The sequence below is a fragment of the Giraffa tippelskirchi genome, chromosome 4 (genome assembly GCF_054371585.1).
Source record: "Giraffa tippelskirchi isolate mGirTip1 chromosome 4, T2T-mGirTip1v1.2.pri, whole genome shotgun sequence".
In the NCBI taxonomy this organism is placed as follows: Eukaryota; Metazoa; Chordata; class Mammalia; order Artiodactyla; family Giraffidae; genus Giraffa; species Giraffa tippelskirchi.
The window spans coordinates 5,694,997-5,716,973 of NC_137278.1; the positions used below are offsets into that span (position 1 = coordinate 5,694,997).

A 21,977-nucleotide genomic window follows, 5' to 3' on the forward strand; every position below is an offset into this window, starting at 1 on the left:
GGTACCACCTTCTATCCATCTATCCAAATGCCCGCCAACTCTACCTTCCGAGGGGCTCAGGAATTCCCCACCTGCTTCCCATCACTCAGCCCAAGTCCACTGCCATGCGCCCTTGCTGGGCCATTTCTACCCACCACCCCCGCCACCCTCACCTGCAGCCGCCCTCGCTGAGTGAGTGGAATCCAGGCAGGCAGCGGTCACACTTCCAGCCTGTCACTGTGGGCTTGCAGACGCAGGTGCCCAAGTCATCACACTGGAGGCGCAGGGAGCCTGGGGAAGAAGGGCACAGGGCAGCAGGGGCCCATGGCGGTGGGTGAAGTTGGCGGGCCGGGGTGGTGCGGCTCACTCACCTGCTGGGTGGCAGTCGCAGGGCTGGCAGGGCGTCCGTGGGTTCCAGCGATAGAAGTTCTCCTGGCAGTGCTCACAGTGTGGCCCAGCTGTGTGGTCACGGCAGTGCAGGCAGCGCCCACCGTGGCCCGAGCTGCGGAAGAGCTCCCGGTCAAAGATGCACTCCTCAGAATGGCCGCTGCAGTTGCAAGCTGTGGGCAGAAGGTGGGGGAGGGTGTGTGTGAAAGGCTGTGGCACCTGGTGGGAGGGGAGCAGGTGCCGATCACCCTCCTTGGTGAGTGAGCAGGCAGCTGGAGGAAGGTCAAGGATAGAGTTCAGGCCTGGCTTGATCAAGGATCTGGAGACCAGGTGGTTGATCTTCCAAAACAGGACATTCTCAAGAAGAAGAAGAGAGGCACTGTTAATAAAATACATCCAACACAAAACCCTCTCAGGCAAGCCAGGACATACAGTCACCTGGTCAGGGATCACAGACTGGTTACCTTCTAAAGCAGCAGCTTGGCGCCCCCTGTGGACCCTCTAAGCCGCAATGGTGTGTGAATCTGATCCCCAGTGACTATGAGGTCACTCAGAGGCATGAAAAATACAAGTCACCTTTCATTCACTCATTAATACAATTTTTTAGAAAAATTATGTATCAAGGATCATCCATCTTGGCTCCCATAGTGAGCCCAGAGTGGGGTGGACCCGTGAACAGTAGGAACCCAGTTCCTGCACACACGGTCCCACTGTTTGATGGAGGACAGATGCAGCAAGCAGGTGAACATCCTGCAGGTGAGGGGCTGTGACGGGAGAAGCAGGGAGGCTCTGCCCTGACCCGATGGGACCAGCCTTCCTGGAAGAAGTCACAGCTAAGTGGGACCTGAAGGGTGAGCAGGAGGGAAGTGGGAGGGCAAAGGAGGAGGAGAGGAAGGCGAGTCCCAGGCTGGAGGGGAGAGGAGCTTTGTGACACAGCCAGAGGAGCAGGCTTCGCCCAGGGTGGAGGTGGGAGGTGGTGTGTCATGCAACGGGCGGGGCAGAGGGTGGGCGCATTTGTGCAGTGTGATGGGAGGGAGAGGGGTGCAGGGGCAGCTATGAGATCAAGAGGTCAGCCAGGGCTTGATCCAGGGAGGCTGGGCAGCCAGGGTCAGTGGACTTCACCTTGGAGCAAGGATGTGTATGAATGCAATTGCATTTGCATTTGAAAGTGGTGTAAGCAGGGGATAGGGGTGAGGGGGTTGAGAGAGTGGGGAGGTGGGGTTTTAGACACTCAGAGGAGGGTTGACTGGCTTGACCATGTGTTGGCTGTGCAGAAGGACACAGTTAGCTAGGTTGGAGGGGAGTGAATGTGATCAAAATCGTCCAGGCTCGGGGCTGCCTGGACTGGGGGGAGGGGGTGCAAGGGGTCAGGCATACAGCCTAGCTTCCAGGCTGGGAGGACAGAGATGTGACCTCAGGGGTGAGGACACAGCCTTTGGTGTCCCCACCATGGAGTCAGCCCCAGACTGGGAACGGTGAGCTAGCCAGCTTCCTTGGCTCCAGGAGGACTTCCTGGTGGAGGCAGGCCAGCGAGGGCAGAAGGAACTCATTAGGGCCACAGTGGCCCTGGGAAGCTCCTGCAGACAGCATCCTGTTCCATGGAACAGGCTGTTCCTTCCCTCCCCCCCGGGTCTCCATGCCAGCAGTCCAGGCTCAAGAGCAAGGTGGGTCCAGAGGCCGAGCTGTCAGGAGCGCGTGCGTGGGAAGACGAGCGTCCCACCAGTGGCGGAACCAGGCGGGGTCTGGTGCCCAGCGACGGCCAGCTGCACTTGGGAGCCCAGAGCAAGTCAGATGACTGTCGGGGCGGGGGGAGACAGGGCAGGGCCTGGGGATACAGCGAGGCTGGAGGTGGCACGCCAGGCGGGGAAGAGCCCCCAGCGGGGAAGGTAAAGCGCCACCACCCTCTGCAATGTGCGTCTCTGAGGTTAGGCAGCCCGGGCCACATCACACGGGTTGGGCATCCCAGGGCTGCCTGGGGGCCTGCGGGAGAGGCTGGGTGGGCAGGTCAGCACCCCCCAGGACCCGGGGTGGCCTGGCTTTGATTAGCAGCTGTGGTTGGAGCCGTGGAAACAAGTTGGGAGTCTTTTTCAGCCCTCCCGCCATGCACACCTCGACTGGGGAGCCTGGGTCTGCAGCGCTGTGTGTGGGGACGAGGGCTGAGGATCCAGTGCCCCGTCCAGCTCTCCCTCAGCTCCTCCCGGTCCCTGCGTGGGGGCGACAGCCCCAAGCTGCTGCCAGCCCACACAGAAGCAGGGCTGGGGGCTTGGTTTCCCAAGCCTGCACCACCCCCCACCGGCCTCTGGCCCCAAAGTTCCAGGACACTCACGCAGACACTCGTTGGCGGCCTCGGCCGTGCCCCGGGCCCACGGGCGGTCCCGGAAGAAGGGCAGGCAGCGCTCGCAGTCCGTCCCCGTGGTATTGTGCTGGCATCGGCAGGCCAGCCGGCCCTCCTCGTCCGGGCCACACTCGCTGGCATGCCCGTGGCATTTGCACCTGGGAGAAGAACATGCGGGCAGCATGTCTACAAACTAGGGGAGGCGCCAGCAGAGGGAAGGTTAATCAGCAGGCAGCCCTGGCCTGCGGGGGAGCCCCTGACTCTACTGCTCAGCTGTGGAGCTTTGCATGCTAAGTCGCTTCGGTCGTGTCCGACTCTTTGCGACTCCATGGACTGTAGCCCACTGGGCTCCTCTGTCCATGGGATTCTCCAGGCAAGAAGACTGGAGTGGGTTGCCATGCCCTTCTCCAGGGGATCTTCCCGACCCAGGGATCGAACCCACATGTCTTATGTCTCCTTGGCAGGTGGGTTCTTTACCACTCGAGCTTTCTTCCACACCTGCCATGGGCTCAGGGCGACAGGAACAGAACCGACTGCAGTGGGCTCTTCTGAGCTCCGCACGCGTATAAACCCATCATGTCTGCACAAGCCCACTATGATCCTACACTCAAGGTGCTACACCCAGGGGAAGAAGTCATCTCGGTCTCCTGGGTAGAGAGAGGGTGGGCCAGCTCTCAGGGCAGTGGGTGGAGGCGGGGTCAGCCAGGAAGGCCACCCCATGCCCGTTCCTTTGTGTCTAAAGGGATGACAAGGAGACTGCTCCACACATAGGACAGCCCCCAACTCATCTTAAGGCTCCGGTGAGGCTGTGCCTTTGAGGGCAGTCCTGGGCCTGCCCTGCCCCTCCTCCCCCAGGGTCAGACAGGTGGACTCAGGCAGGAACAAAGGTGCCCAGGGGATCACACAGCCTGCTCCACTGAACCCGACCCTGTGGGACCGTCACCCTGACCCCAGGTGGCCAGACTGAGCCACTCAGACAATGGCCATGGCTCCTGGCTCCCAGACTTCTCTGTCCCAGCCCCCAACTGAGCAATCAGCTCATGTCGTCTGGAGTCTCACCACCACCGTGGAAGGGACTATAACTATCCCCATTTCAGAGGAGAGGAAACTGAGGCTCAGGTCATGACATGACGGATGCTATGTGGCAGCGCTAGAATCTGAACCCCATTCTCTCCTACTCCACGCCGACCTCAAGCTCCTGGACACTCCTCTTCGGCCATTTGGTGTCTCCCTGTAAGCTGCATTTCACGCTCTGTCCTAAGTTGGTGCTGAAGACTCTCCAACCACTGCCAGTGGGGCATTGGCTCCTCTCTGGGAGCTCAGGGTAGGCAGGTAATGCCCAGCACTTCTGGCAGGTGAGGCGGGCACCAGGCAGTCTCAGGAGACAGCGGTCACCCATCTCAGGATAAGGGACTGCTCACGGCCCTGATGGGATGCTGCAAACACTGCCTCCTCCATGAAGCCCTCTGACCTCAAGGGAAGGAGTGACGTTTCTGTGGGCCACTGAGGGACACAGGCTGCCGGGCCACTGTCCTCAGCCAGCTGCTGGCCTGAAGGTGGTCTGGCGCTGGCAGCTGGGATCCAGATGTTCTCTGTCCCGGAACCCCCTGACGGCAGGCACTGTAGCTCACGGCCGTCCACCATCCTCGGAGGGGCCCTGCTCCCGGGCGGTTTGACCTGAGTCAAGTGTGGCAGTCGGGGTGGGGGGGAGGAGGGGCAGAGGGGTCCTCACAGACACTCCCCCATTTCCCCTTCACTCTCGAGCCCCCGCCTCTGGGAGGTATAGACGCCCTGAGTGCAGTGGGCCCGTGCTCCCTTCGCAGACACCCCCATCTCTCTGCACCTGACCCAAGCACCCCTGATTTCTGGAAGCCCCTGCTCCCTACCCCCCTGGGCCTGCACTCCCGTGTCGAGCTGACTTTCCATCCTAACTAGCTTTCAGACCCACGCCTCTCCCAGCCTCTCTGCCCAACCAGCTTCTTCTTCTTTAAAATATTTATATATTTGGCTATGCCTGGTATTGGCTGCCGCGTGTGGGATCTTTGCTGCGGCATACGAACTCTTAGTTGAGGCGCGTGGGATCCAGTTCCCCCACCAGGAATCGAGCCTGAGCCCCCTGCATTGGGAGTGCAGAGTCTTAGCCATTGGACCCCCAGGGAAGTTCCACAATCACCTTCTCTCTCCTCTCACCTCCCCGCTTATGCCGTCAGGGACTTGGGTCTTTCAGAAACCCGATTCTCTTGCTACCTGACCAAATCCTTCAGCAGCTTCCACTGACCGCACAAACTTGGTCCACGGCCCAGACAAGCTTCCAGCCATCTCTGTGTCCCCCGTTCCAGCCACAGGGTTGTCACCTCGTTCCTCAAGCCTGGGTCTCGCACACACTAGTTCTTTCACTGGGATGCCTGCCCCTCACCTCCTCCAGCCTCATCGGGTCTCCCTGACCTCCTGCGGGGTCCCCATCTGCAGGGTGGTCTCCCTGACCAATAGCACACCTTGCCCTGGTCTCCTGTCCTTGTTACTCTGGGGTGTGGTTCAGTTCAGTTGTGTCCAACCCTTTGCGACCCCATGGACTGCAGCACGCCAGGCCTCCCTGTCCATCACCAATTCCCAGAGCCTACTCAAACTCATGTCCATCACGTCGGTGATGCCATCCAACCATCTCATCCTCTGTTGTCCCCTTTTCCTCCTGCCTTCAATCTTTCCAAGCATCGGGGTCTTTTCAAATGAGTCAGTTCTTCGCATCAGGTGGCCAAAGAATTGGAGTTTCAGCATCAGTCCTTCCAATGAATATCCAGGACTGATTTCCTTTAGGATTGACTGGTTGGATCTCCTTGCAGTCCAAGGGACTCTCAAGAGTCTTCTCCAACACCACAGCTCATGGTTACTGGGTTCTAATCAGTTCGTGGTTACTGGGGTCTAATCTGGTGACTTCCTGGGGCCAGAACACATCTGTCTCTTTTCTCCATTCCAAAGAGCTCAATAAGCATTTATGTACATTAAAGATGTCATATGTGCCTGGAGGGCCCAGTACCGGTTGCCTATATGTAAGGCAGGTCTGGGATGTCGATGACCCTTGCTTCTTGGAGAGACGAGATGCTTAAACAGACAAATGACAACACACAGTGACTGAAGCTCGAGGAGTATGTGGGCCAGGACCAGGGGTCCCGACAGCAGGGCCTGACGACCCCCATGAGAAGCAGGTGGAAGGACAGTGGCTCCTCCCACAGCGACCTTTCCAGGTCATGGGCCAAGGGGCATTGGGGCAGCCTGAACCATTCCTCCTGTGCGGAGATGTCTCAAAGTCTCTTTCAACAACATGAATGTCCCCGGGAAACCCTACTGTACCCAAGTTTACGAGGAGATTTGGGGAAGAATGGGGTTGATCGGCTCCATCGGTTATAAGCACGTGAGTGCTGCTTAAAGAGGTGAAGCTGAAAGTCTGGGGTCCCGGGCCTGCTTGAGGCCACTGTAAACCAGCCTTACTTGGAGCACGTGTCCCATGGAATGGTGGGCGGGCTAAAACCTTAACAGGTTCTGTGTGTTAGACGGGAGCGTGGAACACTGCTGCACGTGGGCACATGTAGCATGAATAAATAAGTGCACCTGTCTGATGCCCGAAAAAAGAAAGGAAAGGAACAGGGAGGGGCCGCCAGGCAGAAGGAACGGCAGGTGCAAAGGGCTAGCGGGTCCTGGGGGTGGTGCAGAAACACGGCTGATGTGGGTAAAGCAGCAGGAGCGGGGCTGGGAGGTGGGATACAGCCAGGTCATGAAGGTCTCGAATGCTGGGCCCAGGGGACCAGGCTCCGGCTTCTCCCCAAACCCCCCATCACTCAGAGCACCAGAAATGGCTTCTTTACCATCCACAGTGGCTCAGATGGTAAAGAACCCGCCTGCCAATGCAGGAGATCCAGGTTGGATCCCTGGGTCGGGAAGATCCCCTGGAGAAGGGAATGGCAGCCCACTCCAGTATTCTTGCCTGGAGAATCCCACGGACAGAGGAGCCTGACAGGTCACAAAGAGTCGGACGTGACCGAGTGAGTCACACTTTCACTCTTGTCTTTTTTCACCCTCCACGGTAGCCACCCTTGTCCCCAGCGCCGCCCGCCTCCCTCCTACCTGCCGCCCACAGAGAAGTCCGACACGGCGTAGTAGTAGGACTGTAGCACCTTGGGGTCCTTGAAGATGTCATCCCCAAACGTGTTGAGCCGGTCCAGGGAGATGAGGAGCTCCGTGCTGGTGACCCACTCCTGGAGGACAAGACAGAGGGGAAGGGGCGCCATCAGCAGTGTCTGCTTCCAGGGCTCGCTCCCACCCTGCTCTGCTGGGAGGCCCAGCCTGCGGCCCAGTGGTGGTGATGGCGGCGGTGGTGGGGTGTCCTGACACGCAGGGACAGGCCCAGCCCAGACAAAGCCTGAGAACACCGCAGAAATAAGGAGCCTGTGCTTTGGGGTCACGTCAACCTGGGTGCCCAGCCCCTTCCTGACTCTGCAACTTTGGCGAAGCAGCTCAGTGTCTCGGAACATCCACGTGCTCCCCATCTGTGAAGTGGGACAAGGGATAACGTCGGTCCCAGGAGGGTGATGGAGGAGGAAGAGCCAATGTCAGCAGCAGGGCGTGGAGTCCAACACGTGGTCGAGGTGCTGGGCGAAGGGCTGGAGCCTCCCATTTAAAACCGTGTCGTGCGGGTCCCCTGACTCCTCCCAGTAGAACTGCAGTGCCTCTCTAGAGGTCAGCCAAGGAGGACACGTCCCAGGGCCCTGGGTTTACAGGCTTCTCACGGGCTAAGGAGCAGGCTCCCACAGTCAAGGCCCTTGCCTCAGGTGACCTGTCTCACCAGAACACAGCCCCACGAGAACCGGGACTCGTGGTCCTCACGGCATTCCCAGCCCCGGGCTCTGCCTGGCCCGGAGCAGACACGCTGTAAACACTTGCTGATGGCGGGAGGAGAGGCTTCCCCCTGGAAGAGCTGGTGGGGACGTGGGGGAGAGCCCACGTGAAGGCTGACATTTTCATCGGCCTGCTGTCACAATCAGAGGTGGCTCCAGATGAATGTTAATCACCTTTTTAATTCAGCCCAGGAGCCCCTGGTTTAGCAATCAGGCCCATCAGGACAGGAAATGAACTCCTGGCAGAGTCTTGACTTCTCACCCCAGCAGGACTCAGGCCAACAGGCCTCCCCAGTTCCCCTCGGGCTCAGCAACTCGAGAGCCTGTGACCTGGGGCCCAGGACCTCTGCCTGAGGATGCTTCAGCCGGGGAGGGGGTCCGGCACCAGAAAACTTCAGAGGGGACCTCAGCGCTCGGAGGAGTTTGTCAGCTCCTCTGGGGGCATCACTCTCTGAATCACTTTCCAAATGTCAGCGTGCATTCAGGGATCGGGTTAAAAAGCAGCTTCTGATCGGAGGTGGGGCCCAAGACTCTGTATTTCCACATGTGCCCAGGTGTTGCTGATGCTGCTCGCCGGTCCCTGAAGCAGCTGAGAAGCAAGGGACAAGGCCCGGATGGGAACCCAGCAGAGCACAGCTGATGCGCTAAGAGTCTTCTTTGTTTGGAGACAGTGCCCATAGAGAACTCAAACCACTGCTGTCTAAGCTGGAAGGTGCAACAACTGACACTTACTGTGTGGTTATGACTTAGGTCCTCACAACAACCCCAGGGGGAGGGTTTATTCCCAGCCACGTTTTACAGATGAGTGGACTGAAGCATGTGATACAAAGAGTGGACTCATGGGAAAAGACCCTGATGCTGGGAAAGATTGAAGGCAGGAGGAGAAGTGAGCGGCAGAGGGTGAGATGCTTAGATAGCATCACCGACTCAATGGACATGAGTTTGAGCAAACTCCAGGAGACAGTGAGATAGTGAAGGACAGGGAAGCCTGGCGTGCTGCAGTCCATGGGGTTGCAAAGAGTCAGACATGTCTTAGCGACTGAACAACAACATGACCCGCAAGACTGAGGCTCAGAGAAGGTAAGTACTGTGCTTCCAAGTTGCATGGCTGGTGCACAAGGAGCTGGGATTCGTGTTTGACCCCAGGGTCTCAGCTTTAGCCTCTAGGTAGCCTGCCTTCCTGCATCTAACCACAACGCCCTCATCATATTAGTGGAATCCAGAGGGCAATGACCCCCTCAAGGTCTCAGCCTGCAGTGACCCTCCTCTGGGTTCCTGCATCTGCTCTGCAGCCTATGACCTGCTCATCAGTCTGTGAAGACAATGGCCATGGGAACAGCATCAGACTCTCCCTGAGACACCAGGAAGGGAGCTGGGAGAGGGAAGGGGAATTTATTCCCTTAGCCCAAATTGTACGGGTCACTCCCTGAAGGTCACTTCTGGGCAAACTGGAGACCCAGAGTACACACGCAATGGATTTCTGCAACTTCTGCAATGGCCTAGTTAAAACTGCAAGTGGGCTCTTGCATTGATTTTGGACAGACCCAGGGGCCAGAATGCAATGGTAAGTAGTGGGAGGCGGGAGCTTCGGCTCCAAGCAGCAGTGGTTCTGCCCCAGGCAGCACCCTGCAGAGGGTCGGCCTTCTACCCCAGGCCTGTAGCCCCCCTCCATGGAGGACAGAGGGATCCAAGACAGAGACGTCACATGAACACATCCTTCGTTGTTGCTGTTCAGTTGCTCAGTTGTGTCTGACTCTTTGTGACCCCTGGACTGCAGCACACCAGGGTTCCCTGTCCTTCACTATCTCCAGGAGTTTGCCCTAACTCATGTCCATTGAGTTGGTGATGCCATCCAACCATCTCCTCCATCATCTTCTCCTCTTGCCTTCAATCTTTCCCAGCATCAGGGTCTTCCCCAACGAGTTGGCTCTTGCATTAGGTGGCCAAAGTATTGGAGCTTCAGCTTCAGCATCAGTCCTTCCAATGAATATTCAGGACTGATTTCCTTTAGGATTGACTGGTTGGATCTCCTTGCAGTCCAAGGGACTCTCAAGAATCTTCTCCAACACCACAATTGATTACATCCTTGGGTACCCCCACCCCAAATGCTCCCCGTCCTTAGAGGAAGCACCACTCTGGGGGCACCCAGAGGGGAAAGAAGGGGAGGGTGGCCTTGCCTTTCTTTGTCCTTCTCTGACCTTGGTTTCTGCCTGGGGGGCCGCAAGGGGCTCATTTCTGCAAAGGCTGTTTCTCCATCAGGGACAACATCCAGGACATATGGGGCAACAAGACAGGGGACCCCGCTGCCAAGATGGCACAGATGCAGGTGGATTGATTGTCTGATGGTGGTGCTGACGCCGGTGGGGTCTGAATGGACTCAGACGGGTGAGATAGGGGGACCTGGTACACGCCCATGGCCACAGCGCTCTGCCGTGGAGATGAGATTAATAAGCTTCTACGATCTCTTCTTCAAAGGGTGAATGAGCATTTCTTAAAGGCCACTCACTCTGCTGGTGACCTTCTTGTTGACTGTCCAAGGTGGCAGCCGCCAGCCACATGGGGCTAGTAATTAAAATTCATTAAAATGAAATAAAATCGAAAATTCAGTCCCTCAGTCGTGCTAGTCACATTTCACGTGTTCTTTCAGACACACGTGGTTCGTGGCAACCCCCATTGCACCGTGCAGCTTGGGATCATTTTCTTCTGTCATTGCAGGAAGTCCTGTCGGATAGCTCCGTCTGACAGCACGGAAACCAAGACTCCACGAGTCCAAACTCAGGTGCTTTCCACGTTTTCCTTTCGTCCTTGTCACAGCCCTTGGAGACACACAGGGCAGGCAAGGCCATCCATCGCAGAGCGGGGAGCTCTGGCAGGGGCTCCAGCTAGGAGTCAGGACCCGCAGGACCCTTCCACCCACCTGCGTGCGCCCCTGGGAAGTCCCTTACCCCACTCTGAGCCTCTGTTTCCCCAGGGGAAAGGGGCTGGCTGAGTTGGTGGCTGTCACAGGGCACCCTCTTCCATCTCTTTCATTATCAGCTATTCACAAAAGATTCAGGCACAACAAAAGCTTCTGTTGTTTAGAATCTGAAAACCAGGGGATCTCGAGGAGCCCTCCCTCCCCCGTCCTCCTGGCTTTTCAGACTTCCCTCTGGTCCGCTGGACCTGAGTGTCCGGGCCAGCCTCTTCCCCCAACCCCCCAACCCCACCCCTCTCTAACCTGCAACACTGGGCTCTCTTCAAAGTTGTAGGCACTGGGCCGGCCCTCCAGGGTGGAGAAGGCCACGTTGCCCCCACTCAGCGGGGAGATGTCGCTGAACTCGGAGGTGCAGAAGGCCACACGCTCGTCCTCGCCTGGCCGCAGGTACAGGCCCTCGGGCCTGCCGTAGGTCTTCTGGCACGAGGCACTGTAGTACTGGTAGGGCTCCCAGGGGCCCCCCGCCCGGCTGCGCTTGTAGATGGCAAAGCTCTCAGGTCGACTCGTGTGGAACTTCAGCCGCACGTAGGTGATCTCGTAAGCTTTCCCTGCGGTGGGGAGACGTGGACCCATTTTACAGAAGGGAAGGGAGAGTCAGAATCCTGGTCTAGGAAGAACAGAATGGCTGGGCTGCATAAACTATCTTGGATGGATCATTAGAGGCTGTCTGGAGCACTGTGCAGGGCATGCCATGATCAATTAGTGATGCCTGTCAGGGACACCAGAGAGGACAATGCTGGCATGATTCCCAGGCATTTGCCATCCCTCAATTAGGCCAATTTGCCCCCCTGCACAGAAATCAGCAGCGTAACACCCCTGACTCAGCCATCTCTTTCTGCTTCAAATAGCTCCAGCAGTGGGATATTGCCACATCCTGAAGTCTGCTCTCCCATTAGAAAGTTATTTCTTTTACTACACCCCAACAAAGCCAGACCTTCCACCTGTGCCTTTTTACCTCCTTCCCTCCCAGTGATTTCAGATTCCTGGATCTGCAGACATGCCTGTTTCAAGCCCTCCCAATCCTAACGCAAGTCCCCCGGGCCTCCACTCTTCCCCCTGCTTCCATCTAACTTCTCTTCAATCCAAATTTCTCAAGAGAAGTCTCCATCTCTTGGACCCATGGCCTTATCTCCCAATTTAACACTTGTGCGTGCGTGCATGCTAAGTCACTTCAGTCGTGCCTGACTCTTGGCAACACTCTGGACTGTAGCCTGCCAGGCTCCTCTGTCCATGGGATTCTCCAGGCAAGAAGACTGGAGTGGGTGGCCATGCCCTACTCCAGGGGATCTTTCCAACCCAGAGATTGAACCTGCATCCCAAGTGGCACGAGTGGTAAAGAACCCACCTGCCCATGCGGGAGACTTTAGAGATATGGGTTCAATCCCTGGGTTGGGAAGATCTTCTGAAGCAGAGCATGGCAACCCACTCCAGCATTCTTGCCTGGAGAATCCCATGGACAGAGGAGCCTGGTAGGCTGCAGTCCGTGGGGTCGCACAGAGTCAGACACGACTGAGCAGCGTAGAACTTGTCAAGGCCCCCTTCCTGCATCCGCTTTCTTCCCTCTGGCCTTTCTGCCCTGGTCCCGGATATCCCAGGAGGTCTGCCCTGCTGCTTCTACCTCCATCACTGTCCACCGCCTTCCTTACCCACTGAGGACAAGTCCCTTCAGTCTTCTGTTTAAAACATCTTGGCCCAGTGTGAAAGCTAAATCTATAAAACTCTTAGAAGAAAATAAAAGAGTAAATCTTCGTGACCTGGGTTAGGTAAAGCCTTCTTGGATGGGACACCAAAGGCACAAATGACAAAAGAAAAAAACAGACGAACTGAACTTCATCAAAAACTCCGGTGCTTCTAGACACCACTGAAAAAAAATGAAAAGCCAACCCATCGAACAGGAGAAAATATTTGCAAAGCATGTATCTGTTAAGGGACTTATCTAGAATGTATAAAGAATTCTTACAGCTCAAAAATAAAAAGATCATTGGGGACTTCCCTGGGGGTCCAGTGATTAGGACTTGGTGCTTTCACTGAAGGGGGCAGGGGTTCTATCCCTGGTCAGGGAACCAAGATCCTGCAAGCTATGCAGCTCCACCAAAAAAAAAAAAGAAAAAAGGGATAACCCAACTGAAAAATGGAAATATGCTTATGCAGACATTTCTCCAAAGAAGATATATAAATGGCCAATGTGCACAGGAGATGTTCAACATGACTAGCCAGACCAAAACTACAAGATACGACTACATTCCCCTACGATGGATATAATAAAAAGACGAAAAAGAGTGTTGGCAAGGATGTGGAGAAACGGGAAGCCTCGTACACAGCCGGTAAAAGTGTAAAATGGTGCAGCTGCTTTGAAGAGTCTGGGGGTTTCTTAAAAGGTTAATACCACATGACTCAGCAATCTCACTCCCAGCTGTGTGCCCAAGCAAAATGAAAACATACGTCCTCCCAAAAACCTACACATGAATGTGCACAGCAGGATTACTCATAAAATCCAAAGACTGGAAACAATTCAGACTTTCGTCAACAGATAAGTGAATAAATAAAATGTGGTATATGACACAAAGGAATATTATTTGGCAGGAGAAAGGAGCAAAGAACTGACACAGGCTACAGTGGAGATGAACCTTGAAAACAATATGATAAATAAAAGAAGTTGGGCTTCCCTGGTGGCTCAGTGGTAAAGAATCCACCTGCCAGTGCAGAAGACACGGGTTCGATCCCTGGTCCAGGAAGATCCCACATGCAGCTAAGCCCATGTACATAACTAGAAGCCCGCTCTAGCCTGTGCTCTGTAAGAACAGAAGCTGTGGCAATGAGAAGCCTGGACCCCACGGCTAGAGAGCAGCCCCCTCTCTTCAATAAGAGAAAAAGCCCGAGCAGCAAAAAAGATCCGGCGTAGTCAAAAAATAAAAAGAATTCCACAGACTACATAAAGTACGATTTCACCTATATTAAATGTCCCAAATAGGCACAGTCAGAAAAACAGAAAGTAGATTAGTCATTTTCAGGGTTGAGAGGGTGGGGAGAATACTTGGGGGAGATATGATTGCTAATGGGTACAGGGTTTCTTTGGAGGTGATGACAATGTTAAAAAATGGATTGTGGTGATGAGTATACAACTCTGAATAATACTAAAAAGCACTGAATCGTATGCTTGAATTGGGCGCATTGTATGGTAAATTATGTCTCTGTAAAGTGTCTTCTATATTTTAAAAAATTGATCCTAATATCCATTAGGATGGCTATTATTTTATTCCATTTAAAAAATTTATTTGGTTGCCCCAGCTCTTAGTCACAGTACCTGAGATCTTTAGTTGCAGCATGTGGGATATAGTTCCCTGACTGCGGATTGAACCCTGGCCCCTCATATTGGGAGCGTGGGGTCCCAATCAGTGGACCACCAGAGGGGTCCTAGGATGGCTATTATTTAAAAAAAAAAAACAAAACCAGATAACAATACCAAGCGTTGGCGAGGATGTGGAAAAGTTGGAAGCCTTGTGCACTGTTAGTAGGAGTGTAAAATGATGCACTTGCTATGAAAAACAGCTTGGCGGTTCCTCAAGAAATTAAAAATAAAATTACCATATGATCCAACAATTCCACGACTGAGTATATACCCCAGAGAATCAAAAGTAGGGTCTTGAGGAAATATTTGGACACACATCTTCATAGTAGTGTTATTCACGATAGCCAAGAGGTAGAAGCAACACAGGTGTGCATGGATGGATGATGAATAAACAAAACGTGGTTCATCCCACAATGAAACATTATCCAGACTTAAAAATCAGGGGAATTTTAACACATGCTACAACCTGGATGAGCACCAAGGATGTTATGTGAAGCAAATTAAGCCAGTCATCAAAGGACAAATACTAGGGGATTCCACTTATATGAGGTCCCTAGAGTAGCTGAATTCAGTATATGTGCTGCTTAAGGGAGCACTAGAATAGCTGAATTTATAGAGACAGAAAGTAGAACTGTGAGAGAAGGGGGCACGGGTGTTTAATGGGGACAGTTTCAGTTTCAGAACACAGTGAGTTCACAAGACTATTTTTGTCTAATGGTGAATTTGTATTCAGTTCAGTCCAGTAGCTCACTCGTGTCCGACTCTTTGTGACCCCATTGACCGCAGCATGCCAGGCCTCCCTGTCCATCACCAACTCCCAGAGTCTACCCAAACCCATGTCCATTGAGTCGGTGATGCCATCCAACCATCTCATCCTCTGTTGTCCCCTTCTCCTCCTGCCCTCAATCTTTTCCAGCATCAGGGTCTTTTCCAATGAGTCAGCTCTTCGCATCAAGTGGTCGATGCATTGGAGTTTCACCTTCAACATCAGTTCTTCCAATGAACACCCAGGACTGATCTCCTTAAGGATGGACTGGTTGGATCTCCTTGCAGTCCAAGGGACTCTCAAGAGTCTTCTCCAACACCACAGTTCAAAAGCCTCAATTCTTTGGTGCTCAGCTTTCTTTGTAGTCCAACTCTCACATCTGTACATGACCACTGGAAAAACCATAGCCTTGACTAGACAGACCTTTGTTGACAAAGTAACGTCTCTGCTTTTTAATATGCTGTCTAGGTTGTTCATAACTTTCCTTCCAAGGAGTAAGTGTCTTTTAATTTCACAGCTGCAGTCACCATGTGCAGTGATTTTAGAGCCCCCCAAAATAAAGTCAGCCACTGTTTCCACTGTTTCTCCTTCTATTTGCCATGAAGTGATGGGACCAGATGCCATGATCTTAGTTTTCTGAATGTTGAATTTTAAGCCAACTTGTTCACTCTCCTCTTTCACTTTCATCAAGAGGCTCTTTAGTTCTTCTTCACTTTCTGCCATAAGGGTGGTGTCATCTGCATATCTGAGGTTATTGATATTTCTCCCGGCAATCTTGATTCCAGCTTGTGTTTCTTCCAGCCCAGTGTTTCTCATGATGTACTCTGCATATAAGTTAAATAAGCAGAGTGACAATATACAGCCTTGACGTACTCCTTTTCCTATTTGGAACCAGTCTGTTGTTCCATGCCCAGTTCTAACTGTTGCTTCCTGACCTGCATACAGGTTTCTCAAGAGACAGGTCAGGTGGTCTGGTATTCCCATCTCTTGAAGAATTTTCCACAGTTTGTGATCCACACAGTCAAAGGCTTTGGCATAGTCAATAAAGCAGAGGTAGATGTTTTTCTGGTACTCTCTCACTTTTTCGATGATCCAGCAGATGTTGGTAATTTGATCTCTGGTTCCTCTGCCTTTTCTAAAACCAGCTTGAACATCTGGAATTTCACAGTTCACGTATTGCTAAAGCCTGGTTTGGAGAATTTTGACACATGGACATCACCAGATGGTCAACACCGAAATCAGATTGATTATATTCTTTGCAGCCAAAGATGGAGAAGCTGTATATAGTCAGCAAAAACAAGACTGGGAGCTGACTGTGGCTCAGATCATGAACTCCTTATTGCCAAATTCAGACTGAAATTGAAGAAAGTGGGGAAAACCACTAGACCATTCAGGTATGACCTAAATCAAATCCCTTATGATTATACAGTGGAAGTGACAAATAGATTTAAGGGACTAGATCTGATAGACAGAGTGCCTGATGAACTATGGACGGAGGTTCGTGACATTGTACAAGAGACAGGAATCAAGACAATCCCCAAGAAAAAGAACTGCAAAAAAGCAAAATGGCTGTCTGAGGAGGCCTTAAAAATAGCTGTGAAAAGAAGAGAAGTGAAAAGCAGAAGAGAAAAGGAAAGATATACCCATTTGAATGCAGAGTTCCAAAGAATAGCAAGGAGAGATAAGAAAGCCTTCCTCAGAGATCAATGCAAAGAAATAGAAGAAAACAATAGAATGGGAAAGACTAGAGATCTATTCAAGAAAATTAGAGATACCAAGGGAACATTTCATGCAAAGATGGGCTCAGTAAAGGACAGAAATGGTAGGGACCTAACAGAAGCAGAAGATATTAAGAAGAGGTGGCAAGAATACACAGAAGAACTGTACAAAAAAGACCTTCACGACCCAGATAATCATGATGGTGTGATCACTCACCTAGAGCCAGACATCCTGGAATGTGAAGTCAAGTGGGCCTTAGGAAGCATCACTATGAACAAAGCTAGTGGAGGTGATGGAATTCCAGTTGAGCTATTTCAAATCCTAAAAGATGATGCTGTGAAAGTGCTGCACTCAATATGACAGTAAATTTGAAAAACCCAGTAGTGGCCTCAGGACTGGAAAAGGTCAGTTTTCATTCCAATCCCAAAGTTTCAGTTTAGGAAGATGAAAAAATTCGGTGGGTGGATGGTGGTGATGGTTATACAACTATGTGAAAGTACTTAATACCAGTGAACTCCGCACTTAGAAAAGGTTACCATAATAAATTTTATGTTATGTGTATTTTACCACAATAAAAGAAAAATTGGGGCCAAAGTATATCTATATTGGTCCCTCGGGAATGCAGCATGGCGACACAGATGAAGAGCCATAAAAATGTTCTCAGCCTTTGGTTAAAAAAAAAAACAAGAAAATCCCACTTCTGGGAAGTCAAGCAAGGCACGGAACCTAAATTGAGTTCATCAAGGAACTGCTTTTATAACAGGGAAAAAACTGGGACCATTGGGGTTCAATAAATTGTAGGGCATAAACACACAGGCTGGTTGAAACCACCAGAATAGTTGACAATGAGTTTATATTACGTGGGAAAGTCAAAATGCTGAATGAAAAAGGAAGACAAACAATCCTACATTCAGAATCATCAGATGATATTTAAAAATCCCCAAAGAAGAGGCAGAAAAGAAAGACATCAAACGTGTAAGCATGACTATCCTCAGGGCAGAGGACTCAGGGACTCTTCTTCCCTCTTCAATTGTTCTGCATTTTCCCAGTTTTTTTTTTTCTCATGAAGCTTGTTCTAATTTAAAAACTGGAGAAAACACAAATTTTTAAAAAAAAATTTTAAAAAGCAACCGCCTTGCCATGTTCTGTTTTAAGATGTTTTTCAAAGTTACAGCACAGCTTGGCACTGTCACTCCAAGTCCCTTAAAAGAAAGCATGTGTCCCACACAGAGCCAGTGTCTGGGGTGGCGGCTTCTGTTCTGAACAGGCATCAGGCCTTGGAACCAGGTGGGAACCTGCCCCAGACGTGCGTTCACGAAAGGATGCTCATGGAGGTTGCCCTGGGTCCACCAACCCAGACTCCTCTGTAAACATGCAGCCAGACACCTCACAGGAGGGGAGCTTGGAGCCACTTAAAAGGTAGCTAGCAGCTAGAAGCGTGATTGGAAAGAGGCAGCCACTGAGATTTCATGCAAACGAGGAACTTCACACGCGAGGAAACATTGAGGCTTTTCCCTTTCCTTGCCAAGCCAGGAGGTGAGAGAAGATGCAGGAACATCACAGAGGCACGGCAGGGACTTTCTGTTACAAGGATTAATTAGAAGGGTGAAGAAAGCAGTGTAATCCCTGCTTTGTGATGAAAAGGTTTCTGCCAAAGGCAGCCCAAGGCTGGGAAAGGAACTGAGGTCTTCTATGCAGCGACAAGAATGAAAACTGCAGCTTTGACCCAGACCCTTGCAAGCTGTGGGGCCGACAGGGCTTCAGGGTGATTGAGACAGGTGTGCTCCCATCAAGAAAGCTGGGAGCACCCTGGCGTCATCCCCAACTGTTAACTGGGGAGCGACACTGTTCAGGACCACATGGCTTCCAGCCACCCAACATGCTGTTCCCTCTGCCTAGAATGCTGTTCCTTCTGCTCCTCACCTGGCTGGCTACCACGCATCCCTGCTCATCCCACTGGCTTAGCAGACTGATCACATGCCCCAGCCTGAGTCCTGTGTGGAACCGCCTTCTCCCAACTTCCCTGATGGCTATTCACCCATGGAGCTGTGGGTTTGGGTGTCTAACTAGTGCTCCCCAGCTTCCCTGAGTCTCTTCACCCTGTTCTGTAAAGACCTGCATGTCCCTCCCACTAGATCGTGGCCTCCTGGGCACAGGGGCAGTGAATCCTCAGAGCTGAGCATAGCGCTGGCACACAGTGTGTGCGTGCTCAGTCACTCAGACATATCCTACTCTTTGTGACCCCATGGACTGCAGCCTTCCAGGCTTCTCTGTCCATGGAATTTTCCAGGCAAGAATACTGGAGTGGGTTGCCATTTCCTCCTCCAGAGGATTTTCCTGGCACACAGTATGTGCTCAGATGCTCAGTCATGTCTGACTCTTTGTGACCCCATGGACTATAGCCCGTGCCAGGCTCCTCTGTCTATGGGATTCTCCTGGCAAGAATACTGGAGTGAGTTGGCATTTCCTCCTCCAGGGGATCTTCCCGTTCCAGGGATCAAACCTGCGTCTCTTACGTCTTCTGCACTGGCAGGAGGATTCTTCACCACTAGCACCAACTAGGACGCCCAGCACACAGTAGGTGCTCCATAAATGCTTGTCAGATGAAGCATGATTTTTTATTAACACCTTCTAGGAGGGTATAATCCAGCAAGCAAGTGGAGACAGGCAAGTCTGACAACATGGTTGAAGCTGTCACAGAGCTTCTGCTCTTCATGACCTCTGAATAAGTCTGTTAACAACAGCCAGCATTTGGTGAGCACCTACTATGTGCCAGGCACCTTGTATTATTTTTTAAGACTTTAATTTTTATTTATGTATTTTTGGTCACAAGGCATGTGGGCTCTGAGTTCCCCAACCGGGGACTGAACACGTGCCGCTTGCATCGGAAGGTTGGAGGCTTAACCACCTGACCACCAGGGAAGTCCCACCAGGCACTTTGTTAAGTGCTCTACGTACACTGTGTCTCAGAGGCCCCCGAACACTTCCACTGCTGTGTGCATCTCGCTAACGAGGAACCCGAGGCTCGGGCAGAAGACAGGGACTCGCCCAAGGTCACGTGGAAAACAGCTGAGTCCCTACTCGAGAACCGCTGAAGTCACCCAAGCCAGCACCAGAGGCATCAGGCGCTGTCCTCTCCAGCCAGCTGGGACACAAAGCCCGACAGGAATGACACCAGGGCAGTCAGAAAAGCAGGCCGGCCCACATCCGGCACTGACCGAGCACAGGGAGCTCCGAAGGAGAGGCTTATTTTGGGAAAATGGAAACAAAACAAAGCCCTTTAATTGGAGCCATCTGGGGAGCAGTGGCCTGGGGATGGGGCTGGAGGGGGGGCAGGGTGGGGAGCTGAGCTGGAAACGCGGGGGTGAGGCTGCCCTGCCCGCCAAGGGCATGAGAACCGGGTGGGGTGAGCCGCTCCCAGCCTGCAGGGGGTACCACGGAGGCTCCTCAGGCCTGGCCACCCACTGCTCTCTTCCTCTCCCATCCTGTGTTAGTCCCACTCTTTGCGACCCCATCGGCCGTAGCCCGCCAGGCTCCTCTGTCCATGGGCTTCTCCAGGCCAGAATACTGGAGTGGGTTGCCACTCCCTTCGCCAGGGGATCTTCCCGACCCAGGGATGCAACCCAGGCCTCCTGCATTGCAGGCAGATTCTTTACCGTCTGAGCCACCAGGCTTTGTCGTTCAAGCGCTCAGTTGCGTTCGACTCTTCGCAACCCCATGGACTGCAGCACTCCAGGCTTCACTGTCCTTCATCATCTCCCGGAGCTTGCTCAAACTCACGTCCGTTGAGTTAGTGATGCCATCCAACCATCTCGTCCTCTGTTATCACCTTTGCCTCCTGCCTTCGACCTTCCCAGCATCAGGGGCTTTTCTAATGAGTCAGGCTAGCTCTTGGCAATTTGGGGCTCAATGGATCCCCATGAAGAGCTGGGTGTCTGTCACAGCACCAGACACCATGAGAGGCTGGCTGGATCAGGGCTGGGCCCATGACAGTTCCCTCGTCTTTGGGCCAAGAGTCTAAACCCCAAATATGGATCAAGATTGTCAAGCTTATTGTCTAACCTGGGGAGAGAGTGAACAGGTTTTGTCTGATTATTGCCTATGGCTTTGTGTTAAGAAGGATTCTGAGGTCTAGTCTGAACAGAGATGTGACTAAAATGTTGTTGTTGTTGTTCTTCAGTTGCGAATTCATGTCCAACATGTTTCAACCCTGTGGACTGCAATATGCCAGGCTCCTCTGTCCTCCAGTTTGCTCAAATTCATATCCGTCGAGTTGGTGATGCTATTTAATCATCTCATCATCTGTCACCCCATTCTCCTTCCACTTTCAATCTTTCCCAGCATCAGGGTCTTTTCCAATGAGTCGGCTCTTTGCATCAGGTGGCCAAAGTACTGGAGCCTCAGCATCAGTCCTTGCAATGAATATTCAGGATTGATTTCCTTTAGGATTGACAAATTGATCTCCTTTGCAGTCCAAGGGACTCACAAGAGTCTTCTCCAGCACCACAATGTCAAAGCCTCAGTTCTTTAGCACTCAGTCTTTTTTATAGTCCTCCTCTCATATCCATACATGACAACTGGAAAAACCATAGCTTTGACTATATGGACCTTTGTCGGCAAAGTGGTGTCTCTGCTTTTTAATATGCTGTCTAGGTTTGTCATAGCTTTCCTTCCAATACATGTTTGCAAAGAGACATGGCAGGATATTGAAGGCCATTGCAATAAATCAGGAAACACAAGGGGTTGCGTGGGCATGATGGGGAGGAAGGCAAAGACAAGGAACCTTCCAGAGAGTGGTCTAGTGATCTGGTGAATGCTGAAGTCAGAGGATGAGGAGGGAAGAACTGCAGTTGATTCCTGAGTTCCTTGCTTTGGTAGGTGAGAGACCAGGGGAAAGAAGGATGCTTTTACTTTTTAATTTTAAATACACATTAAAGTTACCATCCTAATCATTTTTAAGTGCATGGATCACTGGTATTAAGTACATTTACACTGTTGTGCAACCATTTCCACCCTCCATCTTCAGAACTTTTCCTTCTTCTGAAACTTCATACACATTAAACACTGACCTCTCCTTCTTTTCTCCCCCAAACCCTAACAACCACCATTTTACTTTCTATCTCTATGAATGTGACTCTTTTAGGGACCCGTATGAGTGGAATCATGGAGCGTTTGTCCTTCTGTGTCTGGCTTATTTCACTGAGCATAATGTCTTCGAGGTTCATCCATGTAGCAGCAGATGTCAGAATCTTTCCTTTTCAAGGCTGATAATATCCCGTTGTGTGACTATTGCCACCTTTTGCTTGTTCGTTCATCAGTGGACACCTGGGTTACTTCCCCGCTTCAGTTATTGCGGATAATGCTGCTACAGACATGCTTTACATGGTGCCTTTATCTTTGGACCCCTGTGTGACATTCAAGGGCTGACTTTCAAGCCAATGCTTGAATGACCTGGTCAAGGGCTCAGGTGGGAGCCTGGGCTATAGGTGCCAGGTGGAGCCCCAAATGTCAACCATGATCCCAATAGGCAAAGCCAGGAGGGATGAGATGGGGAGAGGGCACAGCTGGTGGCAGGACTG

The 21,977-nt window shown here is 52.2% G+C and overlaps 1 protein-coding gene across 2 annotated transcripts in view; it reads right to left on the bottom strand.

The window, feature by feature from the left end:
• LAMC3 (laminin subunit gamma 3) overlaps positions 1–21,977 on the bottom strand; it is a 65,454-nt gene that overhangs the window by 38,020 nt on the left and 5,457 nt on the right. For both annotated transcript variants that reach the window (XM_081594771.1, XM_081594770.1), the window contains exons 2-6: positions 10,808–11,112; positions 6,821–6,951; positions 2,693–2,859; positions 351–539; positions 153–270 (exon numbers count right to left, since the gene is read on the bottom strand). In XM_081594771.1, coding sequence (XP_081450897.1) covers positions 153–270; positions 351–539; positions 2,693–2,859; positions 6,821–6,951; positions 10,808–11,112 — 910 coding nt within the window. The remainder of the gene's footprint in view (positions 1–152; positions 271–350; positions 540–2,692; positions 2,860–6,820; positions 6,952–10,807; positions 11,113–21,977) is intronic.